Source organism: Centrocercus urophasianus, unplaced genomic scaffold (genome assembly GCF_019232065.1).
Source record: "Centrocercus urophasianus isolate 14NV4802_14NV808 unplaced genomic scaffold, USGS_Curo_1.0 seq_54, whole genome shotgun sequence".
Lineage (NCBI taxonomy): Eukaryota > Metazoa > Chordata > Aves > Galliformes > Phasianidae > Centrocercus > Centrocercus urophasianus.
In genome coordinates, this window is record NW_024885133.1 from 878,501 (window position 1) to 903,110 (window position 24,610).

At 47.0% G+C, this 24,610-nt stretch overlaps 4 protein-coding genes across 6 annotated transcripts in view; 3 read left to right on the forward strand and 1 right to left on the reverse strand.

Moving 5' to 3' along the window:
• Positions 1 to 410: 410 nt before the first annotated feature.
• SLC35E1 (solute carrier family 35 member E1) lies at positions 411 to 7,895 on the forward strand. Its single transcript, XM_042835725.1, has 6 exons — positions 411 to 816; positions 1,579 to 1,649; positions 1,790 to 1,927; positions 2,361 to 2,486; positions 2,919 to 3,164; positions 3,562 to 7,895. Exons 1-6 carry the CDS (start codon positions 411 to 413, stop codon positions 3,793 to 3,795), a joined length of 1,221 nt encoding a protein of 406 aa, XP_042691659.1. The 3' UTR covers positions 3,796 to 7,895.
• A 927-nt stretch (positions 7,896 to 8,822) lies between these two features.
• LOC122169477 (calcium homeostasis endoplasmic reticulum protein) lies at positions 8,823 to 19,843 on the forward strand. Of its 3 annotated transcripts, none has more exons than XM_042835691.1 (18): positions 8,823 to 8,905; positions 8,988 to 9,161; positions 9,520 to 9,701; positions 10,251 to 10,388; positions 10,604 to 10,755; positions 11,100 to 11,211; positions 11,576 to 11,665; positions 11,763 to 11,997; positions 12,147 to 12,325; positions 12,738 to 13,134; positions 14,806 to 15,044; positions 15,810 to 15,943; positions 16,220 to 16,306; positions 16,602 to 16,751; positions 16,882 to 16,998; positions 17,179 to 17,273; positions 17,786 to 17,971; positions 18,728 to 19,843. In XM_042835691.1, the coding sequence occupies exons 1-18, from the start codon at positions 8,881 to 8,883 to the stop codon at positions 18,763 to 18,765; spliced, it is 2,730 nt and encodes a 909-aa protein (XP_042691625.1). In that variant the 5' UTR covers positions 8,823 to 8,880; the 3' UTR covers positions 18,766 to 19,843. The 3 variants fall into 3 exon arrangements, with proteins under 3 accessions (XP_042691625.1, XP_042691627.1, XP_042691626.1); XM_042835693.1 differs by having other exon boundaries at positions 19,143 to 19,843; XM_042835692.1 differs by lacking the exon at positions 18,728 to 19,843 and having other exon boundaries at positions 17,786 to 17,979.
• Positions 19,778 to 24,025, reverse strand: CUNH19orf44 (chromosome unknown C19orf44 homolog). Its single transcript, XM_042835694.1, has 8 exons — positions 23,942 to 24,025; positions 23,212 to 23,796; positions 22,599 to 22,956; positions 22,049 to 22,122; positions 21,382 to 21,850; positions 20,777 to 20,872; positions 20,490 to 20,656; positions 19,778 to 20,415 (listed from the first exon to the last, which is right to left on the reverse strand). Exons 1-8 carry the CDS (start codon positions 23,957 to 23,959, stop codon positions 20,326 to 20,328), a joined length of 1,857 nt encoding a protein of 618 aa, XP_042691628.1. The 5' UTR covers positions 23,960 to 24,025; the 3' UTR covers positions 19,778 to 20,325.
• A 311-nt stretch (positions 24,026 to 24,336) lies between these two features.
• The window catches only part of CALR3 (calreticulin 3), a 3,373-nt gene continuing 3,099 nt past the window's right edge, over positions 24,337 to 24,610 (forward strand). The window contains exon 1 of the mRNA XM_042835696.1: positions 24,337 to 24,466. Coding sequence (XP_042691630.1) covers positions 24,337 to 24,466 — 130 coding nt within the window. The remainder of the gene's footprint in view (positions 24,467 to 24,610) is intronic.

Sequence of the window (24,610 nt, forward strand, 5' to 3'; positions counted from 1 at the left end):
TCGGGCCCGATTTGGCTCCGCTCTCAGGCGGTGCAGATCCGCACTGCTCTTAGGGTCGCTCAGGAATCCCACTCGGTGCGGTGTTTCGTACGCCGCGTCTCTCCCCGGTTCCTTCATCCCGGGCTGCGCCTGTGGGGCGGGACGGACGGGGCGCAGCGGCCGTCAGAACGAAGCGCAGAGGCGGACAGTTCCGGTCTGAGGGCGGCCCGTCCCCCAGCGACCAGAAGTGGACAGAGGAGCCGGAAGTGACGTGGAAGTGACGCAAGCGGAAGTGACGCACACACGCTCCACTGCCCCCTGTCGGCACCCGTAGCGCTGTGCCGGCGCTGAGCTCCGGCGCGGGTCCGCCCCAGGAAGCGACGCGTTGGCGGCGGTGACGTCCCGGGGGCGGCCGTGCGGCTCGGGCAGCCATGGCGGCGGCCCCGCTGGCGGCTCCGGGAGGAGGCGGGGCGGCGGCGGCAGCGGCGGGGGGGGCCGGGAGCCGGAGGGGCCGCGGGCCGGCGCTGCGGGAGGGCGCGCGGGTTTCGGCGCTGTGCTTGGCCTGGTACGGGCTGAGCGCCGGCGGGAACGTGGTCAACAAGCTGCTGCTCGGCGGCTTCCCCCGGCCCGTCACCGTCTCGCTCTTCCACATCCTGGGGCTGTGCGGACTCCTTCCGCCGCTGCTGCGCGCCTGGCGGGTCCCGCCGGCCGGCCCGGCCCAGCTGCCGCCCCGCGCCTACCCGCGCTACATCCTGCCGCTCGCCTTCGGCAAATACTTCGCCTCCGTTTCCGCGCACGTCTCGCTCTGGAGGGTCCCGGTTTCGTACGCGCACACGGGTGAGGCTCCGGGCGAAAGTGGGGGTGCGCGGGGCGGCGGTGCCGTCCCATGGGGCGCAGCGGGAGCGCGGATCGGAGAACGGTTTGTGTTGGAGGGACCTGTAGAGACCTCCCGGTCCGACTCCCTGCCGTGAGTGGGGACAACCGCAGCTCCAGCGGGTGCTCGGGGCCTCCTCCTGCCTGACCCAGGCGTGAGGCACCCGGCGCTCTTCCGGGCAACTTGTGCCAGTGCTTCACCACCTTTTTCCCTCGTGTCCAGTCTAAATCTTCCCTCTTGTGGTTTGAAACCATTTCCCCTCGTCCGCGCCCATCGGGATGCCCCAAGGCTGCGTGCACTGCTGCCGCTGCCCCTGTTGTCACCTGAAGCCCACTGTGTGCTCGCAGTGCTGCCTGCTGCCGTGTCTCCCATCAGCTGTGCCTGTAGGAGCCCAGTGCGGCACTGCGGGGTGCGCTGTGAGTTCATGTGGGTGCCCGGCGTGGTGCCCTGTCCCGGATGTGTGCTCACAGTGCTGCAGTGTCTGTATGGCTGCCTGCTGCAGCACCTTGTGTCCTGGTGTGAGCTCACAGCAGTGTCTGCTGCAGGGTGGAGCACTGCGTGCTGCCCTGTGATGGCACAGGGGTGAGGGGTGACCCTGTGTGGGCTGAGGTTGGGGTTTTGTGGGACTGAACCTGAGCCCCTCCATTCCCAGTGCTCACCTTCTGCTAATGGTGTTTAATGGAGTTGGCTTCGCATCCCCACCGAAATTTTCTTTCCCTTCTCAGTAAAAGCGACGATGCCAATATGGGTGGTTCTTCTTTCGCGGATCATTATGAAGGAGAAGCAGACGACGAAGGTGCGGACAGGTTTGCTGAGGTTTCTTCTCTTGCTGGTGTTCGTGGTGTGCTTTGCTCGCTGGGATCGGGGAGGTTTGGGTGAATGTTGTGACTAGGATTGCACCGGGTGGATTTGCCACGTTCTCTGTTCCTTTTGCAGGTGTACTTATCTCTTATTCCCATAATAACCGGTGTCCTGTTGGCCACGGTCACTGAACTGTCCTTTGACATGTGGGGACTCATCAGTGCACTTGCTGCTACTCTGTGTTTTTCACTTCAGAATATCTTCTCAAAGAAGGTAACAGTTTTGCCGTTCTGTGATTCATTGGAATTTTTGGTTGTTTCTGTTGGCAGCTGATAGTGCTTAGCTGTACCAGTTCATTATGTATCTTGCTGTGTCGTATCATTTCTTCATACTGAATGAGTCAGTGTGAACACTGGGCACTCCTTGAAATCGTAGGAACAAAGAGACAAAATGAGAAGGTGTGTCTTGAGTGTATTCCAAAGTGAGTTCTGGTTTGTGGGACATCTTAATGTGTACGTTGTTAATCCTGGGAGAGTTGCCAGTCAAGAAACCACTTTTTCAAAGAGAAATCTGTTTTCTTTGGTCGTCCTCATTGGAAATTCACACCATTCATTTCCATGCTGTAACTGTCAGTTGCAGGAAGTTGTTATTATTACAGGGAGAACGGGGGGTGGTTGGGGCACAGCTGTAATGTGTCCTCCATCAGGTGTTGCGGGATTCCCGAATACATCATCTTCGGTTGCTGAACATCCTGGGGTGCCATGCTGTGTTCTTCATGATCCCAACGTGGGTTTTGGTTGATCTTTCTTCCTTCCTGGTAGAGAATGACTTGGTAAGTGTCGCTTTGGGGAAACTCTCGTCTATTAAGATAAAAGGGGAAAAAAACACGCAAAAAATGTTCACTTAGGTAGTTCCTCATCAGTGTGGAAGGATCTGTTGTGAAATACCTGCAGATTGTTTCACAAAAACCACAGCCAACGAGTGTGGTGTTTCTCATTAGAATTCATGGCGGGGTGAGGAGTGGGAGCCGATGTGACAGCTGAAGTCCCAGGAAGTAGAGCTGGAGACAGGAGGACACGCAGCTGGAGTGCAGTGCTGTGTGCAGGAGATGCGTTATCAGAACTGGTAGCTGCGTGTTTGGTGCCACTGTAGAGAAGTTGTAGATGTAGGCAGGGAAGAAGCAACTCGATTATTTCTGTTACTTTCTCTCAGGTTTCCAATAGGCAACAAATGTATGTAATTGTAACGTTTGTTGTTATGACAGAGCACAATGTCTCACTGGCCCTGGACCTTGATGCTGCTTATAATCAGTGGGTTCTGTAACTTTGCCCAGAACGTCATTGCCTTCAGTATTCTTAACCTGATCAGCCCACTGAGTTACTCTGTCGCGAACGCCACCAAAAGAATCATGGTGATCACTGTGTCCCTTATAATGCTTCGCAATCCAGTCACCAGCACCAACGTCCTTGGGATGATGACAGCTATCCTAGGGGTCTTCTTATACAACAAGGCAAGTTGTTCATCTGTTTCTTTGTTTATTCAGGGAACTCACCTGAACCACTCTGGTGGCTTTGAACTGTTTTGTAAAGCAAGTTAACAGCAGAACAGAAATGAAGAAGGTGTGACGTAGAACTTCACTGCATGGGAGTGGCTGAGTGCTCCAGTGCTTGGGTCAGGCCAGCTGCTGGGTGTGACAGACTGAGATCTTAATATTGTATTGAAGAATGAGGATTAGGAGGTATCTCGCTAAAATGCCTTGAGCAAAAGCAGCTTCATGATTTGTCATGTGAGGAGGAAGTGATTTTTATTAGGAGTCGCTCATTTGAGACTCTCATAAATGTGGTGGTGTTTTCCCTATGTATATTTTGGGTGACACCTTAGAAAAACTTTCTTTCTTTCTCTCCTAGACAAAATATGATGCAAACCAAGAAGCAAAGAAGCAGCTCCTTCCAGTCACAACTGCAGACCTTGTGAACTTGGACCGGCACCGCAGCGCTCCGGAGAAGTCTCAGAATGGACTGACGGCGTTTGCCCCGCATGGAGACTATCAGTACGGCCGGGCCGGGGTCCTGGCTGAGCACTGCCAGCACAACCGACAGAGCTGCCCGCCCGCCTACAACTTCAACCGTTTTGATATATAGAATCCTGACACGCAGGTAGAGACTGTGATATTAAAGTGTCCCCAGCATTATCAGAAACTTTTAGTACATCCGTGAATGTAAAGCCATTTTATTGTAAAGTTTTGCAGAAGGGAGGATGCATGTGTAGTGAAAGTGGTACAGACCTTCAGCTTCTGCTGAGCTGATCTTTCAATGTGAAGCAGCTGGATTGGACACCGGACCTGAATGCAGCGTAGCTCTCGTACAGGGATTCGGATGAAGAGCAGGTACAACATTTCAGAGCAAAGCATCTGCAGTCGCTGCTCCTTTTGGGAGTTGTCAATCGGTTACTCTTTTGGCAGCTAAACCCTGGCCAGTACCTCGTTTCCACACTGATAGTGTCACTTTTAATTTGTTCTCTACTGTTTTAAGAATACTTACATGAAATTGTCAGGAAGAAAAGGGTGTAATTAGGCACACAGCTGGTGATCAGGATTTGCCCGCTTGGGAGGATTGTGTCGGTTGTGGATAAGGAGCCTGGAGTTCATCTTGAGCAAATATGAAACTTCATGCGGGTGTTAATTACCTCCATGCCTATGCCTTCAGTTTTTGATGACAAACCAGAAGTATTTCTGAAAGAACAGACAGTAGAGATCCCTTCAAGAGATGCATTTAAAGCATAGAGAAACAGTTTTCTCTAAAATCATTGTTGTCCCAAACAGTGCAGATAGCAGAAATGGAGACTGAGATCATCGTTGTTTTCTCAGTAATGCAGCCCTGTAAACTCAGACATTTTTCTTCCTTGGCAGTGCAGGAAACCCCTGACAAATAAAGCATTTCTAATAATGCCTTTTTTTTTTTTTTTTTTTTTGCGTGCTTTACACCTCTTACAAATCTGTCTTTGGGTCAGGAATTGAAAGGCTTAGGGTATTTTTGTCTAAGTTTTATGCATAAATTTTGCTCCCTAATATGATTCACATTGTAAGAATGCATGAATGTGGTTAATAATTCTGCATTGTTTCTCAAATCCATCTTTTTGGCCCCTGAGTGCGTTTTTAAGTTTCTTAATTAGTGGTGCTGGAGCTGCTGTGTGCGTTTTGTCTGACCTCTCCTTTCAGCTGGAAGAAGTGACACGCTGTATCCTTCTCTGTTCCTGCGACTCCCCTGGCTCAAATAGTAAATTCAGAAAGGAAATACTTAAATCAGCAGTAGGCATAGAATCTGTGGCTCATAAGAACTGATTCAGGTGGTATAAATGAAGACACCAGGTTCAAGACAAGTGGATTTCAGTGCATCAGGCGCCACATTTGTGCACGGAAGGAATGAAACCAGTAGAGTTCTGGTTTCACTGAATCAGATTATTATTATTATTACTGTTACTTGAGGGGAAAAAAAAACAGGTTTTAGGGGCCTTCTTTTCTTAACAGAAAAGCTGTTGTACAGTGAGATTTTGATAGCATAAGTATTGTGTTTTTACTGGAGATTGTCGGGTAGCAGTGACAGAGCTTACGGTGTGGTGCTGTACAAACACTCCTTCCGTTTATTTATTGCTTTAAAAATGGCCATTTCCGTGATGCGAAATGATGATTTGGCTCCTTTCTGGGTAATAAAGAATTTATTTTTAAGGGCAAAGTCAACCTGATCTTATTCTTTTGGCTGACTCTGGAGTTAGTTCTGCAGATTGCCTTCCAGGATACAGTCCAAAAGAGGAAATGGTTCTCCTGAAACTTCAGAGATGGTTTAAATATGCTGCTAATGTCTGCGGGCAGAACTTCTGGAGTTGCCTGAGTTGGTTCAGCTCCTTCTAGCTTAGAACTTGGGCTTTTATTCTATAAAATGTGAATAAATTATTTCCTAACCCTGATTAACAGATAAGGTTATGAGGAAAGGCATGATTTCATAGGAAATTGCTTTGCCTGTTCCGGTATTAATTTATGTATTATTATTTCCTTTTACACGATGAAGTGCAAAATGTGTATTTTTAGGGCTCACTTCCCAATATTTAAGTGCTGTTACAAAAATAGAGAAAGAATCGTGTGGACTCTGGATTTGTGTTGGATTCTGGCTCTGCACAATTTCATTTGGTGTGTGAAACATTTAGGCTGGGATTTGTAAGGGGGACTGAATTGTTCAACCGCTTTCAAAGGGAGCCACCTGGAAGCTGTTCGCCTCCTGCAAACGCTCAGTTGTGTTCTTTGTGCCTCAGTTTCCCTACTTTGGAGGCATTGAGATACCAGCAAGGGGTCGCAGCGGGGCCCAAGGATGTGCAGATGTGATGTGAGTTCATCTGTAAATTTCCTGGTATGTCTACTGCTGTAACAGGGTCATGCAGCTTGAAACTGCAAGTTGGAATAAAGCTCCATGTACTGTATTCACAGATCAGAGATTTCATTACATACATTTTGAAGGCTTGCTTTGCTGAAGAATATAACCAGATCTGTTCTGCAGCTCTTGATGCAAAGCTTTCGTGCATGCTCACTGTGGCAGGTCTTTAGCTCAGCTTTTTCTATCAAGAGCATGGCAGCAGGTGGGAGCTTCCTGCTGAAAATAACGACAGTTCCAAGTTGCAGTCTGTGCGTGTGCCCTCAGCACGTGTCTGAAACAAAATGACTGTACTCACAGAGTAGAAAGAGACCCAAAATGGGGCCCAACATGTGAATCTCTGGGCTTTTTCCCTGCAGCCTGCTCCACAGTGTTTGCACCCTTCTAGTTCAGTTCTGTGGTCAACAGGAATAATTTGCATGGGGTACAATAGGTGATTAAAACGAGCGAGTGGCTCATTTGCAAGAGGTGGTTTTTCAGAGTGACCGAATCCAAGTCCTTGGGCAATATTGCCCACGTTCTGATAAAGAGGTTTCTGATACTGTTGTATATGTATTTCAATCTTGGACTGCTGCAAGATTTTGTTTGGCAAGGTGAAACATTTGTTTTAACATGGTTTGTAAATTAATGACGTATTTAACTGTGTACATAGGTCTGTAGAAAGTGTGGAAACTGGAATAAAAAGGGCATATGGAGACCATCGTGTATAACGACCCAGTTCTTAAAGCAAAGAAGACTGCTTTGGTTTTCTTACTTAGGTGAAACTTTGGGAGTGCAGTATGTGAGTTGTGGTGCTCACCTGTGAGAAATCAGATTGTTCTGCTCAAAGGGAGGGATACCTGGCTGGCTGTTTACGTGGGCAAAAGCTAGCATGATCTGGGTGCTGTAATTAGTGTCAGCATGTGAGCCACTGGTAGCCTTAGACATCTTACTGGGTTTTGTGTTGATAGCTCCTCAGAACAGGTGGTGCTCTGAAGATCTCCTGAAAGCGTTTTGCTTTCTGATTGCATTTTAGTGCCAGGTAGTGGTTAGAGCATCTTTATCAGCTGGGAAAATGCCTGGGTTTGTTCATTTGTTTTTTGTTTTTAAATTACCTGAACATTAAATGAAATCCAGGCAATACATAGGCTTTGTAGGAGCACAGTGAAAATAACTGTTGGTAATTTGGGGTCAATTCATGATAATTCTGAAGCTCAATGCTTTTCTAATATGCGTTCAAAGCCACATTTTTCTGATGTAGCATTTTGCAGCAGAAGGGAGTTCTGCCATGTAGCCGTTTGTGAAACCACTGCAATATAAATACAGGGAAAGTTTTGTTTTTCTGAGGCTTCCATTTCTGAATCATGCTGTAAGCTGTCAAAAATAATTATCGGGTAACTTTGTAGTAATGGCACAAGATGATAAAACAAATTAATTGATCCTGAGATCATGGGTGTATGATACAACTGTGATTCATAGCTACAGAAGTGCAGATACACAGGTGGCTGTCACCAGATGTCTTTGTTTTGTGTCGGTGCTCCATACTTTGATGTGAGTATGGGTGCTTTTACCAAAAAAAGTTCCTAAATCCTTGCAGTATGAAATGTGGCACTTCAGCGAATGCACAGTTTTGTATTGTTTTCCTCTTCTCATTTTAACTCTGCTGTTCTGTGAAGCTCTGGATGGTACCTGGTTGGATTGCCTGTGCTGCTGTTCTCCAGCCTGTGGATATCGCAGCTGAAGCGAAGACCCCTGTGTGGGACTGTGGGAAGATCACACATCAGTGGCTCTCAGGGACAGTGACACTTCATAACCTACAATAAACCAGACGTCGAGATGCTTTTTGACTGACTGTCAGGTAACCTGAAGCGACTGCCTGAGCTCCGATGTGCAGAGCTGATAACGTTTTTGCTGGGCTGGAAGCACCAGTAGGGATTGTGATTGAGATTTTTAAATATGAGCTAAGACAGAACTTCATCCGATTTCTGGGATCAGTGTTTGTCTCCAGAACTGCAGGTAGAATCACAGGCAGACTTTGTGTCTGACGTTCTTTGTATCATTTGGATACATGAAAACATCCATCTTCTGAGTTTTTATATTCAGTAGCTAATACAGCGGGGCTTCATGGAATGTCTTGTTAAGAATAAAAAGTTCTGCCTTTCTGTGAGGACGTCTGTGAGTGTCGTGTGTGACTGGAGGTCCTGAAATGGCCCTGGAAACGGGGAGCGATGGCAGCTCCTGAGCGCTGAAATGGCCGAAAGCTCCGGGAAGTGCGGGCTCACTGCGGGCCGCCCGTCTGGAGCTCTTCGAGCACTTCCAGCGACGCTGTGGCGGAGGGCTCCTGCCGCGCCTCGCACCTCCTGCCGGGCGGCAAAGCCGATCCGTCCGTCACCGGGTAGGATGCTCGAGTTCTTACTAACGCCGCTCTGCGGAGTATCAGGTGTAGAACCAATCTGATTTTAACTGCATAAAGAAATGAAGTCACTTGGAAAGTATCAGTGTTCAAGTATCGTACTTAAAAAGTATTACTTAAATGCCCCTTTATAGTGCAATTAACTGTCGGGTTTTATTGGTTCTGCGCTCAGGCGAGCGCCCGCTCGGGAGGCCCCGCCTCTCACGGCTTCCCGCCTCCGGCCGGGCCCCGTCACATTCCCGCCCACTGCGTGCGGGATCAGAAGGGGGAGGGGTCGAGCGGCCGTACTGGTGCCGCGCCGCGGCCGTCTCCATGGAGATGCGGCCGTAAAGCGCGGCTGCGCGTGTCTCCGGGCGTCTCGCGGCACTTCCGGCCGCTGCGGCCTAGCGGCGGCGCCCCGTTGTCCCGCGGCCATGGAGATGCCGTTGCCGCCCGACGGTGAGCGCGGCCGGGGGGGCGAGCGGGAGCGGGCGGAGGGGCGGCGGGGCCGACGCGATCTGACAGAGCTGCCTCTTCACAGACCAGGAGCTGCGGAATGTCATCGACAAACTGGCGCAGTTCGTGGCGCGGAACGGGCCCGAGTTCGAGAAGATGACGATGGAGAAGCAGAAGGAGAACCCCAAATTCTCCTTCCTCTTCGGGGGCGACTTCTACGGCTACTACAAGTACAAGCTGGCCCTGGAGCAGCAGCAGCGTGAGTGGGGCTCTGCTCCCTTCCCGCGCGGCCGTTGCGGCCTTCCCCGCCCCCCCCACCCTCTGGTTCGCCGCTCTGCCGCCCCCGGGCGTGGGCAGCGGGTTGCGGGTTGGTGGGCTGTGCTGGCTGTGAGCTGCAGCTCGGCTCCTGCAGGACGCCCTGGTCTGGCCAGCGGCTCCTGGCGGTGTCCAACTTGCGGTCAGCTACGACCCCCAGATCTCTTCCATCGGGGCTGCTCTCCAGTGCCATGGTCATGTGGTCATTTGGTATTAAATCGTTGCGTAAAGAGGGAAGGTCTGTTTTGGAACCAGCATGGATTTCGTATACAGATACTTTAAGAGCTCACTTTGTCTCATAGTGTTGTGCAAGCAAAGTCAAGACATTGAGGCTCCTCCACAGATCCAGCCGCTGCCACAGCCATCCCTCCCACCTGCTGCCCCTATCCCTGCTCCGCAGGGCACTCCTTCTGTGGAGGAACTCATCCAGCAGAGTCAGTGGAACCTGCAGCAGCAGGAGCAGCAGCTCCTTGCTATGAGACAGGTTGGTGTAAAATAAGCACTTGGCTGGCTTATCTTGGGCTGTAAGAAACTGGAGTGAAAGGAGAGAGGAAGGCTTGCTTCTGATTGGTGGTGGTGAGGCGGTGCGTTGGTGAGCGTGGGACGTTATTTTACTTATTTTTGTTCTGTTGTGGTTGCTTTCATCTGCTTAGAGCAGATTACCTGATGCCTTAGTAAGATTGATCCTTGATTAATTTATTTACTATATGGAAAGGCCTGCTGATTTGCTGAGTGGAATAAATTGTGACTGCTTTAATCTTCACTTAATGCTGCAGGATGCTGGGAACTGCAAGAAATTCCATCCTGTAGTACCTGAAGGCAGATTCTGATTGGGGGTGGGACGGCACTGTGTGTTTGAACTAATGATTTTGTAGCCATTGAATCATTTACGTGTGGTCCACTTGCTTGTAAAAGGCCTTGCTGTTTGGGACAGCTGCTTTTGGTTAAGAGGCTATGAGGACTGGCATACAGCAATTCAGTCCTCTAAAAGAGCATTGGATGCAATGTAATTCTATTAATTTTTTTTTTTCAGGAACAAGTCACTTCAGCAGTAGCCCTTGCAATAGAGCAACAAATGCAGAAAGTTTTGGAGGAAACTCAGTTAGATATGAATGAATTTGACAACTTGTTGCAGCCAATAATTGACACATGCACCAAAGATGCGATCTCAGTAAGTGATCTGAGTCTGGAGTTACTTGGTGATGTTATGGGTTAAGTACAGTTGGAATTTTCTGACTGTATAGAAAGCAGCAGCTTAATTTCTGTTGGTAGGCAAGAAAATTACTGGAACGTTTCCTCTCTGGCAGTTATTTCAGAGTTGTAGGAAATCCTTACAATAGGAACGTGTTAGACTGACTTAAAATATTTAAAATCTTCTTTTCTAAGGCTGGCAAGAACTGGATGTTCAGTAATGCAAAATCTCCTGCACACTGTGAGCTGATGGCTGGGCACCTGCGAAATCGTATAACAGCTGAAGGAGCTCACTTTGAGCTTCGGCTGCATCTCATCTACTTAATCAATGATGTATTGCATCACTGGTAAGGATTAGATTGTATTTTTCAGCTTCAGGTTTAGATTAATGTGGTGAAATCTCTCTGCTTATCGTGTTCTCAGTATGACTCTTCACCTTTTATTTTTAATGTATTTTTTATTTTTAGCCCATAGCTGATGCACAGAGCTGCTGTTTCAATAGTGGCATTCAGCTTTTACCTACTTTGTATGTTTTTATCTCATAGAAGGCTGTACTGTAAAAATGACAAGGAGGGACTTCTTTATTTCTGTGTATCCACTATTTTTGGTAGAGTGGGGAGGAATTGAATTATGGGGTTTTCCTGCTGTGGTGGAAGGCAATAACTCCTATCTTCCCTTTCTTTTTCTGAAGCCAACGGAAGCAAGCAAGAGATCTTCTGGCTGCTTTACAGAAGGTGGTTGTTCCTATCTATTGTACCAGCTTTTTAGCCGTGGAGGAAGATAAGCAACAGAAAATTGCCAGAGTGAGTGCCTGGTGTTGGTTTAACTTCATGCTTTGCTTTGCTTTGCTAGGTTAATGCTAAGCAAATTCTCAAAGGATGGAAGAAGACTGCTGAGAGTTTTCTAGTCTGGTTGTCTTCACAAAGCCTATCATAGGATGTGCTTTGAGTTTAAACCTTAATTTGAACAAGAATCTAAAAGTCCTTGCGATTTATGTAGAAGCTGCTGTAAGGATGAGTGTGTCCGAGTCTTCAGTGGCTCCAAATACAACTTGAAAATTGTAAATTTTACAAAACTGGAAACATAAAGAAAAAGATGAGGCACATTTTTTTTTTTTTTTTAATTGTTAATCAATTCTGAACACCTCTCACTCTTGAATTTGTGCAGCTTCTTCAACTGTGGGAGAAAAATGGGTACTTTGATGAGTCAATTATTCAGCAGCTGCAGAGCCCAGCTCTTGGACTTGGCCAGTACCAGGTTAGAAACAAACGTAACACTTTTCTTATTTATGTACACATTTTGAAAACAAACTGTTTTAGATCCAGCACAAACTTTGTTCATAATTTCTCATCAGGCAAATTTGATCACTGAATACGCGACTGTAGTGCAGCCTGTGCAGGTTGCCTTCCAACAGCAGATACAGAACCTGAAAACTCAACACGAGGAGTTTGTAAACAGCTTAACACAGCAGCAGCAGCAACAAATACAAATGCCACCACTGGAGAATGAGGTGAAATCAACTCCCCCTCCTCAAGCGCCCACAACAGCGCCAGCCTCAGCTCCACCATCTGCTCCAGTTACACAAGCAGGTACTGAGCTGTTCTGAGACCTGTGCAGAACTCGGTGGGTAGATGTCTGCACTGTGCTCATGTATCCAGCAAAGTTCAGATGGAGTGTTTGGTGTTTTCATAACTGCACGTAGCCTTGGGTGCCTCCAACTGTTTCCAATTTGTTTCAGATGATGGTAAATCGCAGCTGCCTCTAGCTGGTTCTTCAGAGTATGACACAACAGGGTCTGGGGTGCAGGATCCTGCCTCTGGTGGACCACGTGGCCCTGGGTCTCATGATCAGATTCCTCCAAATAAACCCCCGTGGTTTGACCAGCCTCATCCCGTTGCACCGTGGGGTCAACAACAGGTATCAAACACTGTTCTGAAACAATAGGTAAAGGGAGGGGGAAATTCAGAAAGACAGAAGACTGCCTTGGTATAAGAAGTGTGTTGAAAATCTTGGAACGTCATGAATCCAGATTGGACTCCAAAACTTTCTCGTTTGGGGCAGTTAAAGGCAAGGTGTAGCCTATGTGTCATGGTTTTTCTGCAACGCTTTCCCTATGAACGAGCAGAACAAGAAGTACTCCCCTGAATGCAGCACTGTGTGTGCTGATCAGTTTGGTCTTTTCTTGTCTTTTCTCTGAAGCTGTGGTGGTTCAGAACTTGTTTCACCTGTGTGTATTGCCTAGGGCACTTATTGAAAAGGTAGATTGCCTTTGCTGCATTCTTTCTTTTGTAGCCTAATGACCAGGCTCCTTCCTTTCTTTTCCCACTAGGGACCACCTCACTGTCCTCCATGGAATAACAACCATGAAGGAATGTGGAATGAACAAAGAGATCAAGGCTGGAACAACCAGCGAGAGACGCCTTGGAACAACCAGCCTGACCCTTCTTGGAACAACCAGTTTGAAGCACCGTGGAACAACCAGCATGAACAGCCTCCATGGGGTGGGGGTCAGAGGGAACCTCCATTTCGAATGCAGCGGCCACCTCACTTCAGAGGCCCATTTCCTCCACATCAGCAACATCCCCAATTCAACCAGCCCCCGCATCCGCATAATTTCAACCGCTTTCCACCTCGCTTCATGCAGGATGATTTTCCACCTCGCCATCCCTTTGAAAGGCCTCCTTATCCTCATCGTTTTGATTACCCCCAGGGGGATTTTCCTCAAGGTAAAGTGTGTAGCAGGCCAGGTTTTCTTACACTGCAATACTGATTGCCTTTACAAACTTGAGTGCTTCTGGGGTGACAGCTGGGGTGGCAGCTTACTCAGTGAATTGCTCAGGTTTTCCTGAGGAACACTGAGTTTGTGGGTTTGGGAAGCTGCTATGAAGTGGCTCAGGAAATACCTGCGGAGTTGGATGCTTCCTTACTTTTTTGAATCATCCTTCCTTCCCTCCCTAATGGATACAGATAACCAGAAACCATTGTCCAGGCTCAAGACAGCAGCTGTTTGAGCATTTCTTTTGCAACCATTTATTTCATTTTTAAAGTAGCACAGAAGTGAAAATCAGCATTTTCCTGCACATCAGGCTGTAGGTGAGGGCTCCTCAGCTGGCTCCTGCACTGCTGCAGAAAGTCAGAGGAATGAAGTCTGGAAGTCTTCTTTGATTTAGTTTCTATTTCATATTTAGAAGTTACGATTATTCTGGGATATAATCATTGTCAACTTAGAGTCTGAGGATCCCTGTGGTTCTGTGCAGCGGGTTGTGTTAGAAATGGCATCGTAATTGGTTTTGTTTTTTGCTTTTTGTAGCTTGAAATGGCGCTGTAGGAGTTGCTATTCTAAGCTTAAGAGGTTCTGAGTTCTGCAAGCCCAAAGAAGGCTGAAACCCAGAGAATGATGTATTTGGGATTCTGAGCGTTCTTTTGTTGTGTCTTTTTAAGAGTTGTGGAAGTGAGTTGTGAGAACAGCTTTTCTTGTCTGAGGAAGGACGATTGAAGCTTTTATTTCAATAAAAAGCGCTTTTGGATTGTATTGGAGACCAGAACATTTGTTCTGTTATGCAAAGTTGTTGGAGGAGGGGATCTACTGAAACAGATGGCTAAAATTAGGGAAGGGGTGAAGCAGTGACTACACACTGTGTTCTAAGTCTGGTAAAGACGAGTCAAATAGCACAGGCTGAAGAGAGTTGCAGTAATGATGGCCGTAGAGACTTTTCCTGGAAAAATTCCTGCTCCCTCTGCAGAAGATGTCGATTTTTCAGTGTCCCATTTTCCTCCATGCAATGAGTTTGGCAGAATATGGTGGCGTTCATGACAGTGGTTTGTCTGTCAGTGATTGGATGGATGTCTCTCATTTATTTTAACAGGATATTATCTCTACTCTTCTTGAAACACCTCTTTAAACAAAGTATTTTCTTGTTGCCTACGCATGTGAGTTGATTCCTGCTGTATTCCTTTCTTTACAGTCAATGCTAAATCAACATATGTACACATCACAGATCTGTTTAGATTTCTGCTAAGCCATGGTTATATACTTAGGCTCCAGAGATAGATGCCATCAGTATCTGCATTGCTGCATCTGAAACCTTTTGTTCTTAAGCATCTTTCTTGGACTTTTTGACTGCTGTATGTTTTACGGTAAAGGATGGCTTACAGTTAATAACCAGGTGTCTTGAGGGTATTTGCTATAGCTAGAGTGGGAGATGTGCTGCATGACTTTCATGGCCACGGGCCTGTAGCCAGCCTCTAGTTCTTCTATCCTGTTGCTTTTCTTGATCGGCAGGACTCCTTGGTGCCAAGGTTGTTTTTAGGATCAATGCACTAACTGCACTGCACTTCTGATTGCCTTCGTTTCTCTACAGCTAAGTAAAATGTTTTAACCCTTCCACTCTGTGCAGAAATCGGACCTCCTCATCACCACCCTGGGCACAGGTTGCCTCATCCTGGAATCAGCGAGCATCCTCCCTGGGGGGGGCCGCAGCACCCTGATTTTGGGCCTCCCCCCCATGGATTTAACGGGCAGCCTCCTCACATGCGGCGACAGGGCCCCCCTCACATGAACCACGACGATCCCAGCCTGGTGCCAAATGTTCCCTACTTCGATCTTCCTGCTGGACTGATGGCCCCGCTTGTAAAAGTAAGTGCTTGGGGTGGGCCCAGACTCGATTGAAATCCCTGGTCAGCACTGTGGGCAGTTTAACGTGGACGTTTACGGTTTCGCATCTCTCCATCCAGCAGACGGGAAGGGTTGTGTAAATGGTGAGAATTCCAGGTGTTTGTCCCAGCGAAAGCCAGTTATGCCTGTATACATGAAAGACTGATGTGGTTTTGAAAACGTTACCTCCACTGATTTTCATATAGGCAGAGGGAACCCGTGGTTCTGGTGGGGCTGCTGTACACTAGTTTTGCTATTTGGGCTTGTTTCTTGCATAGATGTTTTGTGACACTAATGTTGTACACACAAAGAAAGAGTGGTAAGGAACAGGGTATGTATCTGTATCAGCATCTTGGGGGATAATTACATTTATGCATTCTGTGCTTGAGATGAACAAACAGGCCTATTCCATTTTAACTTTCTGTTACTCTCAGCATGCACCAGTTTTTACCAGGTTTCCAATCCAGGCACTATTATCACAGAGCTGGATAGATAACACCTGCATTTTATCTACCTGGTGATCCAGTTAATGTCCCAGTACCTGTAGTTGCTGGCTTATCTCATAAGAATCAAAATGGTGGTGATAGCACAAGAAAGCATTGGGTCATCTGCAGAATCCTTATTACTGGAGCATTTTTATCCAGTAGTGAACTGTGAGGTCCCTACAAGGTTAAATCTATATTAATCTCTTCGGATTGGCCACCCCATGACACATGACAAGAATGTAATTTGTTTTGTTTCCGGCAGCTTGAAGATCATGAGTATAAACCTTTAGATCCTAAAGATATACGTCTTCCACCCCCAATGCCCCCCAGTGAGAGACTACTGGCTGCGGTTGAGGCATTTTATAGTCCACCATCTCATGACAGGCCTAGAAACAGGTAAGAGTAGGTATAGCTAACAATGTGGTAAGGAAAATGCCCTAAGGAGCTGTCTCAAACCAAGAAGTGGCTCTCTCTTCCTTCACCCATGTCTTGGTTCTTCTAATGCTGAGAACGAGTGCTCTTGTTGTGTGTTAAACCGTTTGATCTTACACTGTGATGCGCAAGACCTCGGTGCCCAGGCTCTTTGTTCCCTACCACATTGAGCAGAAATCCTCTGTTGATGGTGATTGAGTTTTACAGGCGTCTGTTCTATGTGTGATTGATTTATTGCAGTGAAGGCTGGGAGCAGAACGGGCTGTATGAATTCTTCAGAGCTAAAATGAGAGCAAGGCGGAGGAAAGGTCAGGAGAAGAGAAATAGGTGAGAGACCTTGACTGCTGCCTTGTGATTCGTGCTGTTCATTTGGAAGGTGCTAGGACTGCCTTGCACTGGTGCAGGGGAGCAGTTCACAATGTGTTGCTGGAATTAACTGAGTTTTAACTTGCTGGAAATTCTGTCTAATCTGTGGAAAGTATTTTTTTCACACTCAAGTTTTGTTGGGCTTGTTTGCTGAAATGCTGCGCGTGTGTGATTTCAATTCGGTCAAAAGCACATCTACATTTCTCAAGCATCTCCAAGGAGTTTCACAGGAGTTTTTCTGCTTCTGTCTGTGCAGCGGCCCTTCTCGGTCTCGCAGTCGCTCTAAAAGCCGCGGTCGCTCCTCCTCCCGCTCCAACTCACGATCTTCAAAGTCATCTGGCTCCTACTCGAGGTCCCGCTCTCGCTCCTGCTCTCGCTCCCGATCCTATTCACGCTCTCAGTCCAGGTAGAGTGCGGTGAGGTGAATCTCAGGAGCTCAGAGGTGGAGGTGGGGGAACGACCTGCAGGGCTGAGCGTGGAGCCCTGCGCGTTGCTCTGCTGCCCCGTGCGTCTGACGGTGCCCCGTCTCTTTCCAGAAGCCGGAGCAGGTCCCGCTCTTCTCACAGCCGCTCACGATCGCGGTCACGGTCGAGGTCCAAGTCTTACTCCCCAGGCAGGCGGCGCCGCTCCCGGTCTCGCAGCCCCACCCCTCCGTAAGCTCTTGTTTGTTGGTTTCTCTTTTTGCCTCCAAAAGTTTACAGCTTTGTGAAAGAATATCCTAGTAGAGGGGGTGAGGTTATAGTGGGTGTTAATGTTTAACGGAACGTAAATGACTTTGCACTGGATCCGAACAGCTATTGCTTGTTCTTAGTTTCATCTTTGTATTTCCTTAGTTCTTCTGCTGGCTTAGGTTCCAGTTCTGGACCTCCCATCCCAGAATCAAGACTTGGAGAAGAAAATAAAGGCCATCAGATGCTTGTGAAAATGGGTAAGGTGCTGTTCTCGAATCTGACATAAGCTAGCAAACAAAATGAGGCACAGTTCATCTTTGCACGTTTCTGAATATTGTCCCTTTCAGCACCTTGCTATTCTAAGGTCAGAATAAGGATATTCAGAGATGTAATACACAGAACATGAAACAATGATGGTGATTGCTGTTCTGAGAGGGATATGGATGAGAGAAGGATGTGAGTTTAGCATGAAATAGTATTTAACTACCTGGCATGTTTCATCTCCTTATAGCACAGATCGGCATCAGCAGGACCGACAGGACAGATTGGCCTTGTGCTTGTCCTCCTAAAATGTTTTTAGGGATTGAGCTGATGCTTTTCAGCTCCCAGAATCCCTGCTTTTTAAGTAGAGGGGACAGTTCCTATGTTGTTCCAGACCATTGCTGTCCTACCACGTTGAACTGGCAGTTCCTCTAGCTATTTCCAGAATGTCTATTGAGAATTCTAGTGCTGTAATGGTTACAAGCTGCAATGTTTGTACCTTCTGCAGGATGGAGTGGGTCCGGTGGATTGGGAGCCAAGGAACAAGGAATTCAGGACCCAATCAAAGGAGGAGATATTCGAGACAAATGGGATCAATACAAAGGAGTGGGAGTTGCATTGGATGACCCTTACGAAAACTACAGAAGAAATAAAAGTTACTCATTTATCGCGCGCATGAAGGCTAGGGATGAATGTAAGTAAATGTTGCTAAGCAATTAAAAACTGCTCGTGTTTGTGGTTTTGTTTTGTTTAAGGAGTTTTACTGTAGAATATAAACTCAAAATCAAGTTAACTCTTAATTCTTTCTAATGTAACGAAGAGAAGAAACAACAGGTAAGTGAACACTGTGATTAACCCTATGTCTTCTACTTCTCGGGATTGTGCTGTATTCTAATTTCTGAAGCCTTCATTAATTATCATGTTCTGTGTAAGCCACATCCTGCCTGTAATACCAGTAGTCTCTGTCTTCAGATGTTATCCTTTAAACAACGAGAAGACTGGTCCCAAAAGTAGTGGAGGGGGCCATGCCATGGATGGATGGCTGCCAGAGCAGGAAGGGTGTTGGAGGGAAGCTGGCCCACGCTCACTGTTTGGCCCTGCCCAGCTCCTGCACTGAGTGCTGTGTTCTGTCAACCCCAGAACTGGTAACAAATTCACTGTAGTGCAGTTTCAGGTAGGGTGCAGAAAAAATGGAGGCGCTTCTTAGGAGATGAAAACAGTTACCTAAATGAATTTTTGCAGTCTGTGCTGTGTACAACTACACTTAGCAGTGATTAGAAGGAAAATAATTGGCATGCCAGATGAAAAGTCACTTCTGCCTACGACTGCAGTAGATCTGCATAATAAAATGAATTCAAATTGTTTTTAGTAGAGCCCTCATTCCATGAAGCATTCTGCAGTTACCTAAGCTGTCTGAAATGTGTAAGTGCTCTTTTCCCTATTGTTTCAGTGAAGCGTGAAACGCAAGACCCTCCACCACCTGAATAAGACTCTCTGAAGAAAGATGTCTTGCATCTTCTACAAAACATTAAACTTGTATAAATGCGGATGAGAGTCTGGAGGAAGTGACAAATGAATTACTTTTAAAATATGGTGGAAAATGGAAAGCTATGACATGTAATTCAGCAATTGTGATTTAGCAATGGTTAGAAAGGCCAGTCGTTCCTCTGACATGTCTAGCACACTTAAGGATTTCCATTTTATTTTGCAAAATTCTCTAGTTAGCCAGCACTCTGATACCAGTTAAACCCCGTTGAGCTCCCCTGGTCCAGGATTGTGACTCACTCATGCCTGTGGAATACAGACGTTTTCTGATACGGTTCTATGTCTCTAGTTCCATAATGTATGTTTATTTCTCTCAAAAGGTTAATTCTATTTGAAGTGGAGGGGTGCTGCCTTGGGATCAAGTCAGACTGATGCTGAGCAGTGTATCCTAATGTCTAAATGGGGAATGAAGCATCTAGTTCCAGTACAGGTGACCTATGAGCACTGTGCAAGCTTGTTAGAACCTACCATACAACTTAACACCCCTACACACCAGCTGCTGCAATCACAACTCTGTTCAGAACACGAGGGTTAAACGTTCTAGCTTTTCAAGCGCTCTGAGGGATGTTCAATGCTTTGTAACGGAAGACATTCTTTAAGCTTTTTATATTTTTGTATATACCCTTTAATAAAAGCTAATTAGTTCAATAGAAGAGAATCAACTTTCTCTGTTCTGCAAGTTTCTAACAGTGAAATGTTCTTGGAAACTTCCTTTAACGTGAACGAGAATAAAGTTTTGTAACCGTTCCCAGAGACACCAGCTGAAGGCGTTGGGCCCTGACACTGCACTTCCACTCCCCAGGTCTGCGTGGTGGTAACCACCTCCCAGAGTAACTTGTTTGTATAGCAGAAACCCTCTTAAAACCATGCAGTTAATATGGTGAACTATCAGTTTGTTCTAGATCTACTGTAGTTGTGAAACTGTAACTGTCTGTGAATCAGCATACAACACCTGTATGTTACCAACTTGTGAATTTTATTGTTTTGCCTTCCAATAAACACCTTTTTTAATAAAAAACAACATGGTGCTTTGTATTTCACAGTAAATGGGTTTCAGTATTAGGCTGTAAGTTTCCCTTGCACTGAGTTTACTGTAACTATGCCTATGTTTGGTTTTGTAGTAATCTGATAAGATGTTTCAATGAAGCTCTAACAGCAGGATGGTATTTTTCTGCTGTCATCATAGTCCTTGATGCTCTGGTATAGACTTCCACTTTTATTATGATAAAAGAGCAGCTGATCTATGTGATAAACACACAGAATTTACCCCAATCCTTTCAGATAAGAGCTATTTTGGTTTTCTTCTTTGCTAACCGTGCTGACTCATAGCTCTCATCAAACCCTGCACCATGAACAGTAGTAAAAAAATACAAACAAGCAGGAAAACAAAGGATGCATTACAAGAAACAGAGCAGTTGGTACATGGTTTGCAACTTTTTAATCTGTGCAGTCTGACAGGGTTTCATGTTCTGACTTGAGATCTGTAAAGGAACGTTTCAACATTCATGATGGTGGCAGCATCTCTTCCGCTTCCTGGATTTCTTCAAATGCTTGTTCAATTGTTAAAGGTGGGGATTTGTGACTCTTGATGTACTGCAGAAAGTTAACACACAGTTTATTTGTGTAGAGAAATACCTCATAGCATGTAATACCTCTATCATAAATACCTCTTTAGCCTCTTCCAGCGTATGATAGTGGAATTTCTCCTTCTCTAAAGACTCCACAAGGGACAAGTGAAGGTGCTGAATGTTCTCCACAAATTGCTGGGTCAACATCAAGTGCTGCTTTAACATGGCATTTAAAACAAGAACTGAGGGACTGTATGCTGTCAAGGCTGCAAAGAGCAAAGTGTGTATTTCAGTAACATCGCAGTCGTGGCAAGCGCTAATAGCGAGTCAGGCAGCGACTCCATGCATCAAACAGTCAAACAGCATTCAGAGAAGTCTTTCAGTACCTTCCACTGCATCCATGCTGATGACATGACTGGCAATAGGCACTGGATCCACGTAGCTGTTTCCAACAGGCAGACCAAGCAGTGCAGAGCTGTTTGCTGGGCAGACAACAAGAATTACTGGGGTTGGAGGTGACAACTCAATACTAGAATTCAGTTTCAGCTTTAGGGCATTGGCTTCCTTAGAACAGCTCTAAACCCAACAGGGAATTCAATCAGCCAAAATAATGCTGAAGTAAGTCTGTGCCCTCCTCCCTTTACTTATTTCACGTTCACCCACTGCCATTGTGGAAGCTGTATTTTCTAGCCTTGGACACAGCAGAACTAAAGGTTCTCATACTTGAAGGAAGCCACTGTTTTCAGTGAGGTCCCATTTTCTCCTGTCTATGGCAAAAAGCATCTTTCTTAGTTTTTCCCTTCAAAGAGGAGTAGGAAACAAGCTACCCCTCAGAAACGAAGGTCACAGCTTGCTTACAGCTATCAAAGTGCTGTGGTTAAAATGCTTTTAGTGGCATGTCAGCCAGGGGAAACTGATCAGGTCAGCATGTAAAATATGAACAAATCTCAAGATTGAAGAGCATGGCATCTTGATGTAAACATGAACTTACTCCTTGGCCAGCAATAGGTGAACGGAAAATCCACTGTCTGAGCTGCAGTTTCCTTTACAGCTACTCTGTGTGCCTGTTTGTGCCTCTCTCTGGTAAGTAAAGGGGACGATGCTGAAGAAGATGGGTCTTTTGCAGAATATGTGTAACTCTCAGAATGTTCCTCTGACATTTTTGTTACAGTTTCCCTGTCTGTTGTAGGTGGAGATGGTTCAAAGTCTTCAGAATATTCTGAATTAACAGTTCTGTCATCATGATCAGGATAATCCTGTCTGTGTCTAGAAAAACCTGCAGAAACTTCTTCTAAGTGCTCAGGGATTTCAGCTTCAGTCTCGTTTTCAGTATCCCTTTCAGAAGCATCAGTTGCACCAATTTCTGCACTTGTTTTAGAAAAAGCTGGATCCTTTTCCCCTAGGAATGTGTCCTTTTTTGGATTTCTATTTGTTTCTTGACTAATTTGAGTGTCTGTCCCCTGTAAAATAAAAGAACTGTATGTTAAGAGAATCAGCAATATATAACATAAATATGGCTCCATTATTCTTAATCTTTGCAACTAGTGAGCCATGCCCAACTCAGAGAGTTTTCCAGCAGAACAGATGTGTTTATTTTAGAACCTCCACCCTTCATCAAATGAAGGCAGAATGGGAAGATGTGTGAAATTTCTACTTACTTGCTGCTTTAGTTCTGCCATCCCGCTGATATTTGGTGCCAAATCATCAAGGCTCAGGATATTCTGCCTGAAGTCTGCAATTGAATGACAAACTGTAATGAGAACTCACAGGAAAGTCACAGAATGCTTCCTATGAAGGACATAAAGAAAAAGCATAATATTAAGAAGGAATTGTACTTCTGAAGATTCCTCCTGTCTGCAGGCAGACCTGCCTACAGCTCAACAGGCTCTCAACCTCCTGCATTTATGCTTGTTTTCACTCACACCCAACAGTGTCCTGTCCCACTTATATATCAGCATGAGTCTGAATGCTGGACTTGTTTTGACGTCACAACTGTGATCCAGAGAAGCTCCTTAATTGAATTCATTAAATCAAAAGCCAAGAAAAATACAAATGTGTAACAAAGACACCTATGTCATTTCTAAAACCAAAGCTTATGTAAAAATAGCCTACTGAATATTTCCAAAGGTAGTATTTGCCCACACTGGTTTGTAAATAATGAGTACAATTTGAGCCAAGTCTATCAAGATAATGCTTAGAAATGCTTACCATTTGAGCTTATGCTAGTTGAATCTTCCACGTCGTCTGCTTTTGAAAATAACTCATCTAATGATTTTATTTCACTTCCATCACTTCTCTCTGACAATTGACTTTGCTTGGCATTGCTTCTTCTGGGCAAAGTAATTTTTACAGTATTGTCTTTCACAGAAGAAGATGGTGATTGAGATCTCAGATTACGTTGTGCTGACCGATTTCTGCTGGCCAGTGGAGATCTTAACAGATTACTTCCACTTAAAACAATTTTCTCTGAGTTTTTGCTGTGAAGAGAAAGTACTTCGGGTACCTCTGTCAGTGGAATTTTCTTCTGGGATGGAGGAGGCGCTCCTGGTGAAACTGGATTCTTACTCTTTCAAAGAACACGAAAAAGAGATTTATGCATTTCCTCATTACTGTATGTAGATCACTAAGAACAAAAACAGACCATAATGGGTGAATCCCAGTCATTTCATAGTGTGAAACCATGCCAATGCATATCATGAGCAATCTGCAAAGACGTTAAAAATTGTTTCTGGTGTTAGTAAATAGAAAGCAACATCATAAGTGAAAATACTGCCATCAGCGTGTAAACAAAAATACATAACGCACTGAAGTTTGTATTTACCTTTCCACCCCACCTGGAATCAGCTGTAACACACCTTTGCTTCTCCCTTCCACAGGAAAACTCCAAAGAGCTCTCCGTGACTTTTCTCATTTCCCTCTCAGCACCGCCCAAACCAAGCTGTTGTGTAACTGTAACATTTCTTGTGGGGCTTTGGGCGCTTTCCTCTTCCTCAGAGCAGCCCCCGCTGGCAGCCACGTTCTGACCAACTTCAGCGCAGCCCTTCAAGTATTTCTTGCCTCTTGCGCGGCGCTCAAGACTGGAAGCAGATGAGGAATCTTCACCCAGAGGCTTCCGGCCCAACTCAGCGCTCTGCAATTCCAACCGCTTTTTCCGACTCAGGATTTTGCTTTGCAGCTGCGCCGCTTTCCTCAGAACTGAATTCGATCTCGCGTGAGGAGCGCTGAGCTGAGCGCTCGTGGCTCCGGGCGCTTCGCCGCTCCGCGCCTTCAGGAACCTGCCGCGGCCCGGCGGGACTCTTCCCGGCCCCTGCAACTCTGCGCCGTCCTCTCGGAGCTCAGCGCAGGAGCGGAGGAGGCCGCATTGCCCGCCGGCGGCGGCTGCCCAGCGCGGAACAGCGCCGCGTCCCTGCCGAGAGAAGACGCGAAGTGAGGGCGCTCCTGCTGCTTGCCCGCACCTTCAGAGCCGCCCGGGCCCGCGGCCTCCTGCCGTTCCGCACACGTGGCCGAAGTACCGGCGCTGGGGCACGGCACCTCACCTGCTCTCCACCCACCTGTCTACGCACGGCCATCTCAGGACGGACGGCGCTCTTGCGGCCGCATATCCGCCAGGCTCCGGGCCGTATCCTGGAGACGGCGACCCCCCAACATCCCGTCCGCTCATTGGCTGCACACAGAGCCCCGCCCCCCCAGCTACCCTTGGGCGTAACCAACCAATCCCAAGGAGACATGCTGCGGCCGGCCGGTCAGCATCGCCTACAAGTCCCAGCATGCACCGCGCGGTGCGGGCACGTGCAATTTGCATCTCCCTTGGGGACTCTAAGCCAATCGGAACGTTAGTTATGAAAGACAGGGAATGCGTAGCCAATCAGAGCCTAGAATAGAATGGGCGTAGGCGCGAAGTTTGGAGGACCGGCCGGAGGCGCGAAGCCGTTGCTGTTTGAGAGCGATGGCGGCTGGGCCCGGAGCGCGGCGCCGGAGCAGCGCAGTCGGCGTCGTGCTGCGGCTGGGGCTCCTTGGGGCTGTGCTGGGGACTGCCCGGACTGCGGTGTATTTCCGGGAGCAGTTTCTGGACGGAGGTTGTGGGAAAGGGAGGGAGGGTGAGGGTGTGATGAGGTGGCTGGCAGTAAGGGCGGTGAGCGAGCTCTGAGGGGAGGGGGGGCGGGAAGGAGCCGAGCCCTGCCCTGCCCTGCCCTGCCCTGCCCTGCCCTGCCCTGCCCTGC